The sequence below is a fragment of the Vombatus ursinus genome, unplaced genomic scaffold (genome assembly GCF_900497805.2).
Source record: "Vombatus ursinus unplaced genomic scaffold, bare-nosed wombat genome assembly UNPS02014830.1, whole genome shotgun sequence".
NCBI classification, from domain to species: Eukaryota; Metazoa; Chordata; class Mammalia; order Diprotodontia; family Vombatidae; genus Vombatus; species Vombatus ursinus.
The window spans coordinates 35555657-35570637 of NW_020954608.1; the positions used below are offsets into that span (position 1 = coordinate 35555657).

Below are 14981 nucleotides of genomic sequence, written 5' to 3' on the forward strand. Positions count from 1 at the left end.
TCATATCACCTTGGAAGAACTGAAAATTTACAGGTCCCTAGAATTCTGTGTCTCTGAAAACAGTTGCACAAAACCTCCTAAGCTTGGGACAGTACATTCTCCACACTGGAAGCAGACCCCTACCTTAACAAAGAGTTTAAAAATTCGAGTAATTGGTTGGGATCATGAGTAAACTGTGCAAAAAAAAAAAGTCAGACCACAGAATCTTTCTTTGGTGACAAAGAAAATCAAAACATACAACCAGAAGAAGACAACAAAGTCAAAAGCTCCTACATTCAAAGCCTCCAAGAAAAATACAAATTAGTCCCAGGCCATGGAAGAGCTCAAAAAGAATTTTGAGAAGCAAGTAAGAGAAGCAGAGGAAAAACTGGGAAGAGAAATGAGAGTGATGCAAGAAAATCATGAAAAATAAGTCAACAGTTTGCTAAAGGAGACTCAAAAAATACTGAAGAAAATAACACCTTAAAAAATACCCTAACCCAAATGGCAAAAGAGGTCCAAAAAAGCCAACAAGGATAAGAATGCCTTAAAAAGCAGAATTGGCCAAATGGAAAAGGAAGTCCAAAAGCTCACTGAAGAAAATACTTCCTTAATAATTAGAATGGAGCAAAATACATAGAGAAGTCAGTCAAATTTATAAGAATATAAGTCATTCCCCAATTGATAAATGGTCAAAGGATATGAATAGGTAGTTCTCAGATGAAGAAATTAGAACCATCTACAGTCAAATGAAAAAATGCTTTAAATCACTACTGGTTAGAGAAATGCAAATCAAAACAACTCTGAGGTACCATATCACATCTATCAGATTGGCCAACATGACAAAACAGGAAAATGATAAATGTTGGAGAAGATGCGGGAAAACTGGAACACCAATGCATTGTTGGTGGAGTTGTGAAATGATCCAACCACTTTGGAGAGCAATTTGGAACTATGCCCAAAGGGCTATAAAAATGTGCATACCCTTTGACCCAGCAATAGCACTTCTAGGGCTGTATCCCAAAGAGATCATACAAATGGGAAAAGGACCCACATGTACAAAATTATTTATAGCAGCTCTTTCTGTGGTGGCAAAGAATTGGAAACTGAGAGGATGCCCATCATTTGGGGAATGGCTGAACAAGTTGTGGTATATGAATGTAATGTAATATTATTGTGCTATAAGAAATGATGAACAGGTGGACTTCAGAAAAACCTGGAAAGACTTGTATGGTCTAATGCTGAGTGAAGTGAGCAGAACCAGGAGAACATTGTACACAGTAACAGTCACGTTGAGTGATGATTAATATTGGTAGACTTAATCCTTCTCAGCAATATAAGAATCTAAGACATCTACAAAGGCCTCATGATGGAAAATGCTATCCACATCCAAAGAAAGAACTATGGAATTTGAATGCAGATCGAAGCATATATTATTTGCTATTTTTTTCTTCTGTTGTGTTTTGTTTCTTTTTAGTGGTTTGTCCTATTGGTTCAAATTCTTACGACATCACTGATATGAAAATATGTTTAATGTGTACGTATATGTATAGCCTATATCAGATTGTGTGCCATCTTGAGGAGGAAGGGAGGGAGGGAGGGAGGGGGAGAAAAATTTAAAACTCAAAAGCTTATGGAAGATATTGTTGATAAATCAAAATAAATTAATTTCAAAAAAAATTAGAATGGAGCAACTGGAAGCTAGTGACTTAATGAGAAATCAAGACACTGTAAAACAAAACCAAAAGAATGAAAAATAGAAGACAATGTGAAATATCTCACTGGAAGAATAACTGACTTAGATCCAGGAGAGAAAATTTAAAAATTATTGGACTATCTGAAAGTCATGATCAAAAAAAGAGCCTAAACATCATCTTTCAAGAAATTATCAAGGAAAACTGTTCTGATACTCTAGAGCCAGAGGGTAAAATAGAAATGGAAAGAATCCACCGATCACCTCTTGAAAGAGATCCCCAAAGGAAAACTTCTAGAAATATTGTATGATCAATCCCCCTTCACTTGACTCAGATGAAATTAATGAAACACCTGCTCCTCTCACCCTTTCTTCTAGTTTTCTTTACTCTTCTACTTGTGCATACTATTATGAGAAACAGTAAGTCCTAGCCCTATCTTTCCTAGTATATTCCTTTATTCTTCTTTTTTTAATTCTCTTAAGACCATCAAAATAGAACTAAGCCTAATGATGATGATGATAACTGCAACATTTACATAGCACCTACTATGTGCCAGGCATTGTTCAATTGCTTTACAATCATTATCACATCTGATTCTCACAACAACCATGGGAAGTAGGTGCTATTATTATCCCCATTTTACAGCTGAGGAAACTGAGGCAAATAGAAGTTAAGTGACTTGCACTGGGTCACACAGCTAGTGCCTGAGGCCAGATTTGAACTCACATCTTCCTGACTCTAGGCCCAGTGCTCTATCCGCTGCACCACCTAGCTGCCCCAAATTCACAGACTGAATTTCCTCAGGAAGAACCTCCCTTACAAAGATGAAAGCATAGGTCTGAGGAAAAAGAAAACCAGTGAAGCATGGATAGGATGCTGGGGAGAAAACCAGTGAAGCACAGATAGGATGCTGGGGATATAAAGACAAAAATGGAAGTGGTCTAGTCCTCAATAAGCTTACATTCTACTGAGGGGAAACATGTATAGTACATAGATAGGTAAGCATAAAATACAATAAAAGTAAAAGTATTCTGGAGTAGGAAAAACAGTAAAATCTGAGGTACAGGAAAAGCCTCAGGGAAGAGGTTACATCAGCTGGCCCTGGAATGGAGCTCAACAACTTGGATAGGTTGTGATTTACACCACTGGAATAACAACCTAAATCAATGAGATCACAAATCTATTTAAGCCCTGAAGTATAACTGGAAAGCATATTTGGAATTTTAGAATTTGGTTTTGGATTTGTCCATCAAGGAGTGAAGACCTCTACATTGATATGCCCACTAATCTGAAATGGCAACAAAGAGCCTATATATCTTCTACTCTTCATACATGTCACAAGCTCTGTCTAATTATTTGCCTAACACAGTTCTGCCCGAGGATTCTTATGTTCCTAAAAACAGCGGCTAGCAATGAAAGTATAGTGTGACACACAAGAAAGAACATCAGACTTGGAGTCCCAAAATCTGATCTGAATTCTAGTTCTGCCACTGACTTCTTCTGTGACTCAAGTCAGGTCACCTTTCTAGACCTGTTTCTTGATCCATGAAATGAGGGAGATGGACTATATGATCCCCCAACATCACTTCTAGCTCTAAATGTATGATCCTATGATCAGCCACTATATGAATTACCTTTGAAATATAATAACTTTTATTCAAAATTTTCATTGTAATAAGATAAGCTAAAGCTTAATAATTTATAATAATTCATCTTCAAATAAGAGTAAATGTTAGAGGTTTAGCCATTCTGCAAAGAAATTTGGAACTATGCCTCAAAAGCTATTAAATTGTGCATAACCTTTGACTCAGTAATATCTCTACTAGGTCTAACCCCAAAGAGATCAAAGAGGAAAAAGACTCATCTGTACAAAAATATTTATAAAAGCTTTTACATGGTGGCAAAGAATTGGAAACTAAGGGAGTATTCATTAATTGGGGAATGGCTGAATAAATTATTATTTGAAGATGATGGAATACTATTGTGCTATAAGAAATGATGAAGGGATGGTTTCAGAAAAACCTGGAAATTTTATGAATTGATACAAAGTGAAGTGAGCAGCACCAGGAGAACAATTTATACAATAACATAATTATTAGGATGATAATTAACTCTGGAAGGCTTAGGAACTCTGATCAACACAATGTCCAACCACAATTCTAAAGGACTCATAATGAAACATGATATCTATCAACCTTCAGAAAGAAAGGATATAGAGTGCAGAGAAACGTATATGTACACATATCTATACGCATATGTATGTATTTTGGACATGGCTAATTTGGAAATTTGTTTTGCTTGACTATGTAAATTTGTGACAAGTTTTGTTTTTCTTGTTTTCATGGAATTGTAAATAAAATGAAAAAGAATTTTAAAAATGCAAATGTTACATACCACATAGTTACTGACTGTTTCTGTCACAACACTACGAACAGGTGCTTTGGAGCCTCCTGGTGCCATGATCGCGGGAGAAGGTGGAGGAATCATAGCAGGTGATACAGAGGCTTGTGGAGGAGGTGGTACAGGCACTGGAGGAGGAGTCATGAGAACAGGTGCAGGTGCTGGGGATGGTGCAGGTGGTGGTGATTTGGGTCTAGTAACAGAGGGAGATGGTTTAGCCTCTGGCGCTGGAACCACCTTGCTGATGACACTGTTAACACAAAGGAAGAAAAATAACTTATATGTAAGAAAAGAACTGAATATTCAATTCCACAAACACTTATTAAGTACCTCTAATGCTCAAGGGACTGTATGCTAGATGTTGGTAATACAAAGATCAAAACAAAACAGTTTTTGCCATCAAAAAGTTTATGTTCCACTGGAAGGATACAATATATAAAAAAGATAAGTCAATACAAAGAATTTCAAGAGGCAGAGAGCAATGACACCTGGAGGAATCAATGAAGGGCCTCAAATAGGAGGTGGTACCTAAACTGAGCCCTGAAAGGCGATAAGGATTATAAGAGGTAGAAGTGAGGAAAATATATGTTCTGGCATGATGTAAACATTATAGCTAATTCATTTTACTCATCTTTTAACAAAGGTCTTTTTTTATTTTTGATTTGGGGGGGGAAGAAAAACCTTAAATCCAAGGACCTACATTAGTTGCTATTACCATCCAACCAAGAGCATTTTTTATTATTCTCCAAAATAGCATATTATAACAGAATCAATATCTACCAGGGTTCTTCCCCAAAGTCCTCAGTCCCATATATGTTAGGTTACTTCTTTCTCTAAAAGGCTAGCAAGTTGTCCCCAAGATTGATTGGCCCAGAGGACTATGGTTCAAACCAAATTTCAATGACTTGGCTTCCTGAGCACTTAAGGGACATAGAATCCATGGGGTTCCAGAACTTCAGATTTGTAAATGTTTCAAGAATACATACGTTAACACAACCTGCCCCAAGTCACCACTCCTTGGCCTGCTGACCAGACATGATCTTCCCTGTAGAACTAAAAGTGGCCTCCTTTACCCAAGCAAGAGCCAGATCCTTGTTAAGTATCCTTTCTAGCTATAGCTAATACATACATACATACATACATGCATATGTATATATGTATGTGTAACACAATACATATTCTTATTAGTTCTTTCTTTGGATACAGATAGCATCTTCCTTCATAGGTCCTTGTAGTTAATTTGCATATCTATAATGGTCAAAATAACTTATTCACTCAAAGATGTTCTTAAAATAATATTGCTGTTACTGTATACAACGTTCTCTTGGTTCTGTTCATTTTGCTCTTCATTATTTCATGCAAGTCCTTCCATGTTTTTCTAAAATCATTGAGCTCATCATTTCTCAAAGCATAGTAGTATTCCATCATGATCATATATCACAACATATTTAGCCATTCCCCAACTGATGCATATCACCACAATTTCCTGTTCTTTGCCATGACAAAAAGAGCTGCTATAAATATTTCAGAACATATAGGTTCTTTTCCTTTTTCCCTAATCATCTTGGAAACCAGACCTAATAATAGTATTGCTGAGTCAAAGGGTATAGTCAGTTTTATGACTCTTTGGGCATAATTCCAAATTATTCCCCAGGATGGTTGGATTAGTACACAGTTCCACCAACAGTAAATTAATGTCCCAATTTTTCTACATCCTCGCCAACATTAGTGACCTTTTCCTATCATTTTAGCTAATCTGAAAGGTATAAAATGTTATTTCAAGGTTGTTTTAATTTGCATTTCTCTAATCAATAATGATTTGGGACATTTTTCATATGACTATAAACTATTTTTATTTCTACATCAGAAAACTGCCTGTTCAGATTCTTTGACCGTTTATTAATTACGGAATGGCTTGTATTCTTGTAGATTTGATAACATTCTTGATATATTTGAGATATGAGACTTTTATCTGAGAAATTGTCTATAAAATTTTTTTCACCAAGTTTCTGCTTTCCTTCTTGGTTATACTGGTTTTATTTGTACAAAACCTCTTTAATTTAATGTAACTGAAATTATCCATTTTTTATTTTATACCTCCCAATGCTCTGTATCTTGTTTATTTGTAAACTTTTTGCACCACATCTCTATACACATGCTACTTATACTTGCGTTTATCTTGTATACTTAAAAAAAAACCTAAGTTGGTTGATAAATTCTATACATATTCACATGAATCTTCTTAGACAACTCCCTATTCTTTTTCATCACAACTGTTTTTCTTTTTGTCCTGTATTGTTCGTGAGAACTTCCAGTAGATTCTTTTACAGAATTTTAGTTCATGAGATATTATATTTTCTCTGAATTCTTTGAAAATTTTTTCTTCAAAAATCTAGAGGACGCGTTGAACTATGACCAGCTTTTCCGTCTTCTCTACTGCTGCCCTGATTCTATTCTCATCTCTGCCTGTCAATATCCTTTTCTTCCTTCAAGGTCCAACTCAAGAGCCATTTGCTTCATGAATCTATTACTAATTTATATAGCTGAATATGATCATTCAGAGTCACCAAATTCAGAGTTTGAAGGGACCTAGTCAAATCTAAGACATACCTAAATGGAATTTCCATATATTTCCTGATAAGTTGTCAATGTAGTTTAAAAGTCATCAACTTCAACACAGCACATTCTACTTCTGGAAAGCTCTAATTATTGAGTTCTTCCTTGAATCAAGCTTAAATTTTTTTCCTTGCAACTGCTACCCATTGCTTTTTTTTTTTTAATGTGTTTTGACTATCTGTTGAGCAACTCATATGTGATAGTATGAAAATAGTGGAAATTAACAGATTTATTAACTCTAGGCTCTAAGATTCATGTTAATCATGGGCACATCTGTTTCATGAAAAGGAACATAACCAGAAACCCCAGGTGGGTCATTAGAGAGCCTCTATCATAAGAAGAAGTAGTTTAGTGGTAGGGAGAAATATTCAAGCTATTATCCCTCTGTACCTCCGGACACTAGACCCCAGACCTTTAGAGGCAATGTATTGCCTACTATGAGAGTAATCAAGGATATCTAGAGAATTCATCAGTCTATAGGGGTTCCTCCATATAAGTCAGGAGTGGCATCCACTCCCCCAGCCAGTGCTAGAGAGACATCGATTCTCAGTTCTCTATTTGAGTTCTGAATACCTTAAGCTCTCCTTTTTAAAAATCATGAGCCATTCTCTGTTTTAGGGAGAAAGACTCTATTAGAAAGGCAAAAATTTTATCTTTTCAGCTCTGTGGCTTCTGGTGATCTCCTGGTAATACACACTCTTCTGGTGTGTATTAGTCTACCATAATTTCCAGGGAATTAATTCTGCCCTCTGCGGCCAAGAAGAACAAGACTTTCCTTGTTCCACATGACAACCTTTCAAATACTTGAAGACAGCTAACCTATTCTCCCTGAGTCTTCTCTTGTCCAGGCTAAACATTCCCAGTTCAATTAATCTCTAAGCATTTGTTATGAATCAGATATCATAGAAGGCACTAGGGATATAAATACATAAATGAGATAGCCCCTACCCTTCAGAAACTTACATTCTCTTGGTTCCCATTTGTAAACGATCACACCCTACAATCCAGGACAATTAGCCTTCTCTCTGTTTCTTATACATGCATACCATAGCCTGTCTCTATATCTTCACCTCCAATTCATAAACTCTCTTCTTTCAAGATGAAGCTTAAGCATCACCTTCTTTACATGAAGGCTTTCCTGATTCCCCCCTACTGCTATTGCTCTCCCTCCTTATAGTTATATACTTTGTACATATATTCTTTCATCAACGTCCTTTTTAAACTATGATATCCAGAAGGAAACACAACACTCCAAATGTGGTCTGACCAGGGTAGAGTGCAGAGAGGCTATTACTTCTCACAACCCAAGAGAGATCATGGGCACTATGCCTCTCAATACCATCCAAGACTGAAACAGCTGATTCAGACCGTTGTATCACACTAATGACTCATGTGGCTTACAACAAATTAACTTATTTAACCAATAGGATGATATCCCCTCATCTATTCCTGTGGAATAGATTTTTTTTTAACCTATGTATAAAGATTTCCATTTATCCCTTTTGGATTTCACCTTAATAAATTCATCTCAATATTAGGATCTTTTTTGAATCCCGATTTTGTTATCCAGCATGTTAGCTATCCCTCCCGGTTTTGTATCATCTTCAAATATGATAACTGATCAAAAAAATGTGAAACAGTATAAGGCCAAGCACAGATCCCTAGGCCATTCCACTAGAGATCTCCTGACAAGCTGACAGGGGTCCATTAATACCTACTCTTTGAGTCTAGCCATTCAACTCTAAATCCATTCAACTATATTATCACATAATTCATACCTATCTTAGCTTTTCCACAAGAACAGTATGAGATTATCAAATGCCTTGCTAAACCCAGGTAAACTATATCTATGGTATTCCTGATCTCCTGGTTTAGTAACCCTGTCCAAAAAAAAAAAAAAAAGAAATGACTTCTTGATAAAGCTGCGCTGGCTCTAAGTAATTACTATTTCCTTTTCTTGACGTTAATGACTATCTCTTTAATGACTCATTCCAGCATTTTCCATGAAAGTGAAGTCAAGTTAATTGGTCTATACATTTACAGACTCTATTCTGTACTTTTTGAAAATCAGAACTGTTACTTGTGTTCAGTCCTGCAGTAGTTCTCCTTTTTAAATAATCTTCCAAATATTATTGACAGTGACCCAGCAATCATATTCATAAGATCTTTTAGTACCCATAAATGTAGTTTACGAAAGCCAAGTGACTTGAGTTCATCAAGGGAAATTAGGTCTCTTATTTATCTTGGGTATCAACTCTGTTAGTCATTTTTGTGTGCCTCTTTCTTGTACAGACAAAACAAAAACAAAGGAAAGATTGAACAGTTCTTTCTTCTCTCTGTTGTCAGGTACCCCTTCCTTCTTTGATCTTCCTCTCTTCTTGAATACAGCTTATAAGATCATTTGTGGTGTCTTGACCTTCTCTCACCAATTTCAGCTCATTCTGACCTCTAGCACTACAGAATTTCTCTTTATAGGGCTGTATTACATTTTAAAAAATATTTACTTTTCTTACCTGCCCTTGTTTCTAATGTCTGCAGACAGAATCACAGATGTGCATCTGGAAGGGACCTGAGAGACAATCTAGTCCCAACCTCTTTACACAAAGGAAAACTTGAGGTCTGGAGAGATGAAGTGATTGCCCAAGTCCACACAGGTAAGCAAGCCCCAGAGGCAGGGCCAGGTCCTCTGACTCCAAAGCACAAGCTGTTTTCACCATATCATTCTGCCTTTTAAAAGTCTAAGCTGGGGGCAGCTAGTTGGCACAGTGGATACAGCACCAGTCCTGAAGTCAGGAGGACCTGAGTTCAAATCTGGCCTCAGACACATAACAGTCACTAGCTGTGAGACCCTGGGCAAGTCACTTAACCCCATTGCCTAGCACAAAAAAAAAAAAAGTCTAAGCTGGTTGGTAAGTTTCATGTTCATCAACATCAATGTGTTAAGACAACTCCCGTTTTTCCTCTTTCATATTTAGTACTTACACAGCTCCAAAGTTTGCAAAGTCCTTTAAATATATTAACTCATTTGATCCTCACAACAACCCTGTGAGGTAGATGTCATTATTATTTTCACTTTATAGATAAGGAAGCTGAGGCATAGAGAAGTTAAAGGATATAGCTAGTACAGCTCTGAGGTGGGATTTGAACACTTCAAGTCTGATGCTATACTCTGTGCCACTGCACTCTGAAACTGTTTGCATTCCTGTTTTGAGAATTTAATTCTTGAATTTCTCATCTCTCCTGAGTTGACTTCTATAGAATCTGAGTTCATGGGATCTGACGTCCTTTCTCTGAACCCCTTGAAACCATGTACTTTACAAATCTAGAGTGTGTATCAGACCATGCCTGGCTTTCACCTCCTTTATCATAATCTTTAGGACTGTAATTTCCCTACAGTGTTCCTATTATTTTCATCTCAAGTAGATTCCTTGTTAGTGAGAGTCAAATCTAATATAAAATCTGATTTATCATTCCCTTTGCATTCATGACATTCCACATTGTATGGTACTTATTTACATACAGGTAACACCTTCCATTGTCTAGTCCTTGAATACTTGATTGCACACTCCTTGAGATGAAGGGCTGTCATTTCTCATCTTTGTAATGCAATTCCTCATAGTGCCTGGCATATAACAGATGCCTCAATAAATGCTTATTGAATTAACACATGCATTTCTTTGATCTCTTTGCCATGTGTAGTGGTATCACTAGGTCAAATGATATGCAAAATGTCCACCCTGTAGTAGCTCCAAGGCAATCCCCAAAATAAAGCTTATGTCTCATATATGGGTTCATTGCAAAAGTGTAAAACAGGGTTCTCTCCCACAAAGGTACAAAATGAGTATCAGGTGAAGGATAACATTTTTATATATTTCACCACAGAAACTGCTTAAGATGAAAAGGACTCAAAAGAACATATGAACAAATAGAGAGAACATTTAACACTTGAAAACCCATCATACTCACATATCTTTTCTTGAAAGGTAAGGACAACTACAGTGACACTGCTGACCAAATATTTCATATTCACCTCAGACCTACTTTGTCTGAGCAACTTGCAAGGACCAGCTCTCCTCGTTTGCCACAGTATGGTTTTATTTCTTCAGCTACTGGACCGCCCTATTGGTAGTCCTCTTCTCCAAAAAGTTCTTTGTTAAAGAAAACGTTTGGGAAGCCAGTATCCAACTCTGGAACCAGGAGTTATGGAATTCTGAATTATATATTAGGCAACCCACAAGGGTATAAATTCCATTTCTTAGGTTAACTAGTTGTTGACCTGTGTCCAGAAAAAGAAAATCAAAAGGTAGCCAGGGACTTGAGGTCTGGTCCCCAGCTTGTTTTGGCAGACATATGTCACCATGTCAACTGCCATGTGCTTCTGCTACAAGTCAACATTGCTGGTGGGGGTTGTGGAAGAAATCCTTTCCCCTCCATCCTTTGCTGGAAGTTCAAGAGGAAGAAAGATTATGCTAAGGGAGAAACGTTCAAGAGAGAAGAAAGTAATGATTTCCATAGCTTATTCTTTTAAAGACTAGAGAGGAGAGAGGTTCTTTTGACTCTTAGTTACCAACCTTCTTTGGTATTGCTTGTCAGTCACTGGGAACATATCAGGAGTTCCCCATGTAATCCCAGAAAGTTACATGTCTCTTAAGGTCTAGTGCTAATATCCATCTCCATGGGATCCTACTTTCTGACAAAGATCTACATCCAGCAAGGCTATCAAAATGCATTGAGGAATTAAGTAGAGGTTTTCCTGATCACTCCTACTACAATTAAATCTAATTACCCTCCTCTCATTGGTTCTCCTGCTGCTTGTACTTTTCTGGCCACAAAAAAATCTAATAGACCATAAGGAAACTGCTGACCTTTGTTTACAAGACAACAAAACACATGGATGATCAGATTAATTTGGTGAAAACAAAACAGCTTCCTAATGCATTTTCCATTCCCAAAATAAGGCTAGCTACTTGGCTGCATGTATTTAAAAGGCAAATTAAAACTTGAAATTTTCAAACAACTGAACTAGTGCTATGTGATTTGAACTGGCACAGTCTCTTAGAGGTTCATCTCTCCCTTGCTTCTGATTTTATTTCAGCAGTTATCAAAGCCTGCCTCTGTCACACACTAGCTGTGTAACTATGGACAAATTATTTAATTTCTCACAACTCTAGGACACTTTTTAAGACTATAAATAGCTGAGAAGGTGCCAACTTGCATTGGCAGAAGGAGTTTCATTACCTGGGACTTCTCTATACCAATAAAATCTAGTCTAGTTCCTATTTCTATTCATTAAAGTGTATGCCATGTGCAAGGCAACCTGCTGGGGGCAGTTTAGGTGGCACCACAGTGCACAAAATGCCTAGCCTGGAATCAGGAAAGCCTGAATTCAAATTGGGGCTCACATACTTCCTAGCCATGTGACTCTGGGCAAGTCACTTAATATCTTGTTTGCCCCAGTTTCCTCTTTTGTAAAACAGAACTAATAACAGCACCTATTTCCCAAGGTTGTGAGGATCAAATGAGATCATTGTAAAGCACTCAAAACAGTGTCTGGCACATAGTAAGTGCTATATAAAGTTAGTTGTTATTATTATTCCTAGAGACAGAAAAGTGAAAACAACACGGTCCTTCCCTAGGAGTTTATAATCCAGGAAGAAGTGTATAATCTGGTAGGTTTCCAAGATGATTCCAATCCTGAATTTCTACATTATTTTTGTTTATGACAACTATGTATGGCATTACAAATACAGTTAAAATTGTTCTCCACTAATTTCCTTTAATATGCAACATTTTACAGAGCAACATTTTATATATAGTATACAAAGTAATAATCCTAATTATTAAGTTTGTCCTATAAAGTAATTTAGATTCTTATTAGTGCTCAAGTGAACAACCATGTATCCTTTGTTTATATTTTCCCAAATAGGTATTGGGCCTTTACATATTTCTCCTCAAAGTATCAACTTTTGTCTCCTACTTAAATTCATAGTAAGTTTTTCTCCACAGCTTTTCGTTGAATGAGCAACATCTCGCAAAGTAAGAAAACTACCCACAGCTGCGTGCCACAATTACTCCAAGTTGCTTGCGTTACGTTTCTTTGAGGATTTTGTCATGGTGTCCTAGACTGTTACAAACACTGGTGTCATTTCTAAAAAATGTGCAGAAGAAAGGTCTTTCAGCAGGATTCCTTTATCTGTTTCCACACCACAAAACAGTGAAAGAAATAGAATGGGTCCTGAGCTGTTTGGCCTATAACGCAAACTCACAGGTTTACAAGTCAATAGAGTCAATTCTCCCTTCCTTAACAACACATAGAGAGCCAAGGTTAGAAGCAAACAAAATTTGGGAATGCCCATATGGGGAGTTTAATGATCCTTATTATTTGGTCATTGTGTGCCAACAGTATGAAGTCAGTAATCTAAATTATCAACGTCTCAACAATTGGCTACTAACCTGCACACAGAGTTCAAAGCTCCTTCACGCTGATTTACTTACAAACCACTAAGGGTGAAAAGCCATTAAAAATGGTAATACAATAATGATAAAAGTAAAAACTACCAAAAGCTTATATAAATGAATGTTGTTGTTTGGCCATTTCACTCCTGTCTGACTCCTCGTGACATTTGGGGTCTTCTTGGCAAGGATATTGGAATAGTTCGTCATTTCCTTCTCCAACTCATTTTATAGATGAGGAAACTGAGGCAAACAGGGTTAAGTGACTTGCCCCCAGGGTCACATAGCTAGTAAGTGTCTGAGGCCAGATTTGAACTCAGGAAGAATTCAGTGTATAGAGTTCCTTCCTGAGTCCCTTCCTATACTCTTCAGGAAGAGTAAGACCACAGGAGTTTGTTTGGCATACTACTTGCATAAATGTTAAATCTACAACTCTAACCATTTAAAAGGATATTTTTTTTTACCATATATGGAAGCTCAGTTGTTGAATAATCTTTTAAAAAATGGACCTTACTCTTTTTTATTCTATACTTTTTATACTACTAATTGATTTCAAAAAACCTCCCGTATTGAAGAAACTATGTAACAATTCTGTATCAATGAATGAAATGAGGTTATGAGATTTTCATCTTCCAAAACAAAATATGGTAGATTCTAAAGTGGTATGATTTAAAGATAAAGTAAGCTAATGTCAATAGAGAGGTTGAGATAGTCTCATAAGACCCATGCTAGAATCTAAAAAGAAAATCCAAAAGAGAAGTCAGATTCGATAAAATAGACAAGGAACAGAAGGCAGTGTATACATACACACACACACACACACACACGCGCGCGTGTGCCCAGAAAGAAGTTGAGAATTTAGAATTGATATTCTTTGACCATTATGGATTAGTTTTCCTTTGCCCAACAATTATTATAGGCAGATTATAACATTTAAAAACAGTACTCTTGTTTTTTTTATTTACTTTTTAACATTCACTGTTGAAAGATTTTGAGTTCCAAATTTTTTCTTCCTCCCTCCCCTCCCCAAGATGGCACATAAATCTGATATAGACGGTGCATGTACAATCAAATTAAACATATTTCCACATTAGTCATGTTGTGAAAGAAGAATCAGAACAAAAGGGAAAAACTATGAGGAAAAAAAAAGAAAAAATGGTATGCTTCAATTTGCATTCAGACTCCATAGTTGTTTCCTCTAGATGTGGATAGCATATTCCATCTTGAGTCTTTTGGAATAGTCTTAGATCATTGTATTGCTGAGAAGAGCTAAGTCTATCAGAGTTGGTCATAGCACAGTAAAACAGTACTTTTGAAGAAAATCTCAATTCTCTCTGTCTCTCTCTGTCTCTCTTTCTCTCTCCCTAATCTTTTTTGAAAAATGTTTTCTGTTCTTTTTGTTGGTTTTGAATAACGCAACAGCTGAGACATCTATTTTCCTTCAAACCTTCTTAACCTTTTTTGTGTCACTGACCCCTTTGGCAGTCTGGTGAAGCCTATGGACCTTTTTTAAAAGAATGTTTATTGTATATATTCATACCTGAAAGAAATGCTAAATTTCAGTTAGATAATAGTGAAAATAAATATGTACTTTTTTCATCCAAGTTCACAGATAACTCCCTTCCCTAGAAATCCATCCAAGGACCTCTTAAAAGTCTCTAGGTCCCAGGGTAAGAACTCCTGCCCTAAGGATACAAACACTTCATTGGATATTACATTCTTTCCAATACAATGCCCAACACATTTATTAAACACAGTAAGTGTTTCAGGCATAGTGCTAAATCCCAGGGACAGAGAAGAGAAGAGGGGTGGGGAGGGGTGAGGAGGGGAGGGGAGGGG

At 36.7% G+C, this 14981-nt stretch overlaps 1 protein-coding gene across 1 annotated transcript in view; it reads right to left on the reverse strand.

Annotated features, from left to right (window-relative positions):
• TAF3 (TATA-box binding protein associated factor 3) overlaps nt 1-14981 on the reverse strand; it is a 238321-nt gene that overhangs the window by 17992 nt on the left and 205348 nt on the right. The window contains exon 5 of the mRNA XM_027838857.1: nt 4068-4323. Within this exon, the coding sequence (XP_027694658.1) occupies nt 4068-4323 (256 nt within the window). The remainder of the gene's footprint in view (nt 1-4067; nt 4324-14981) is intronic.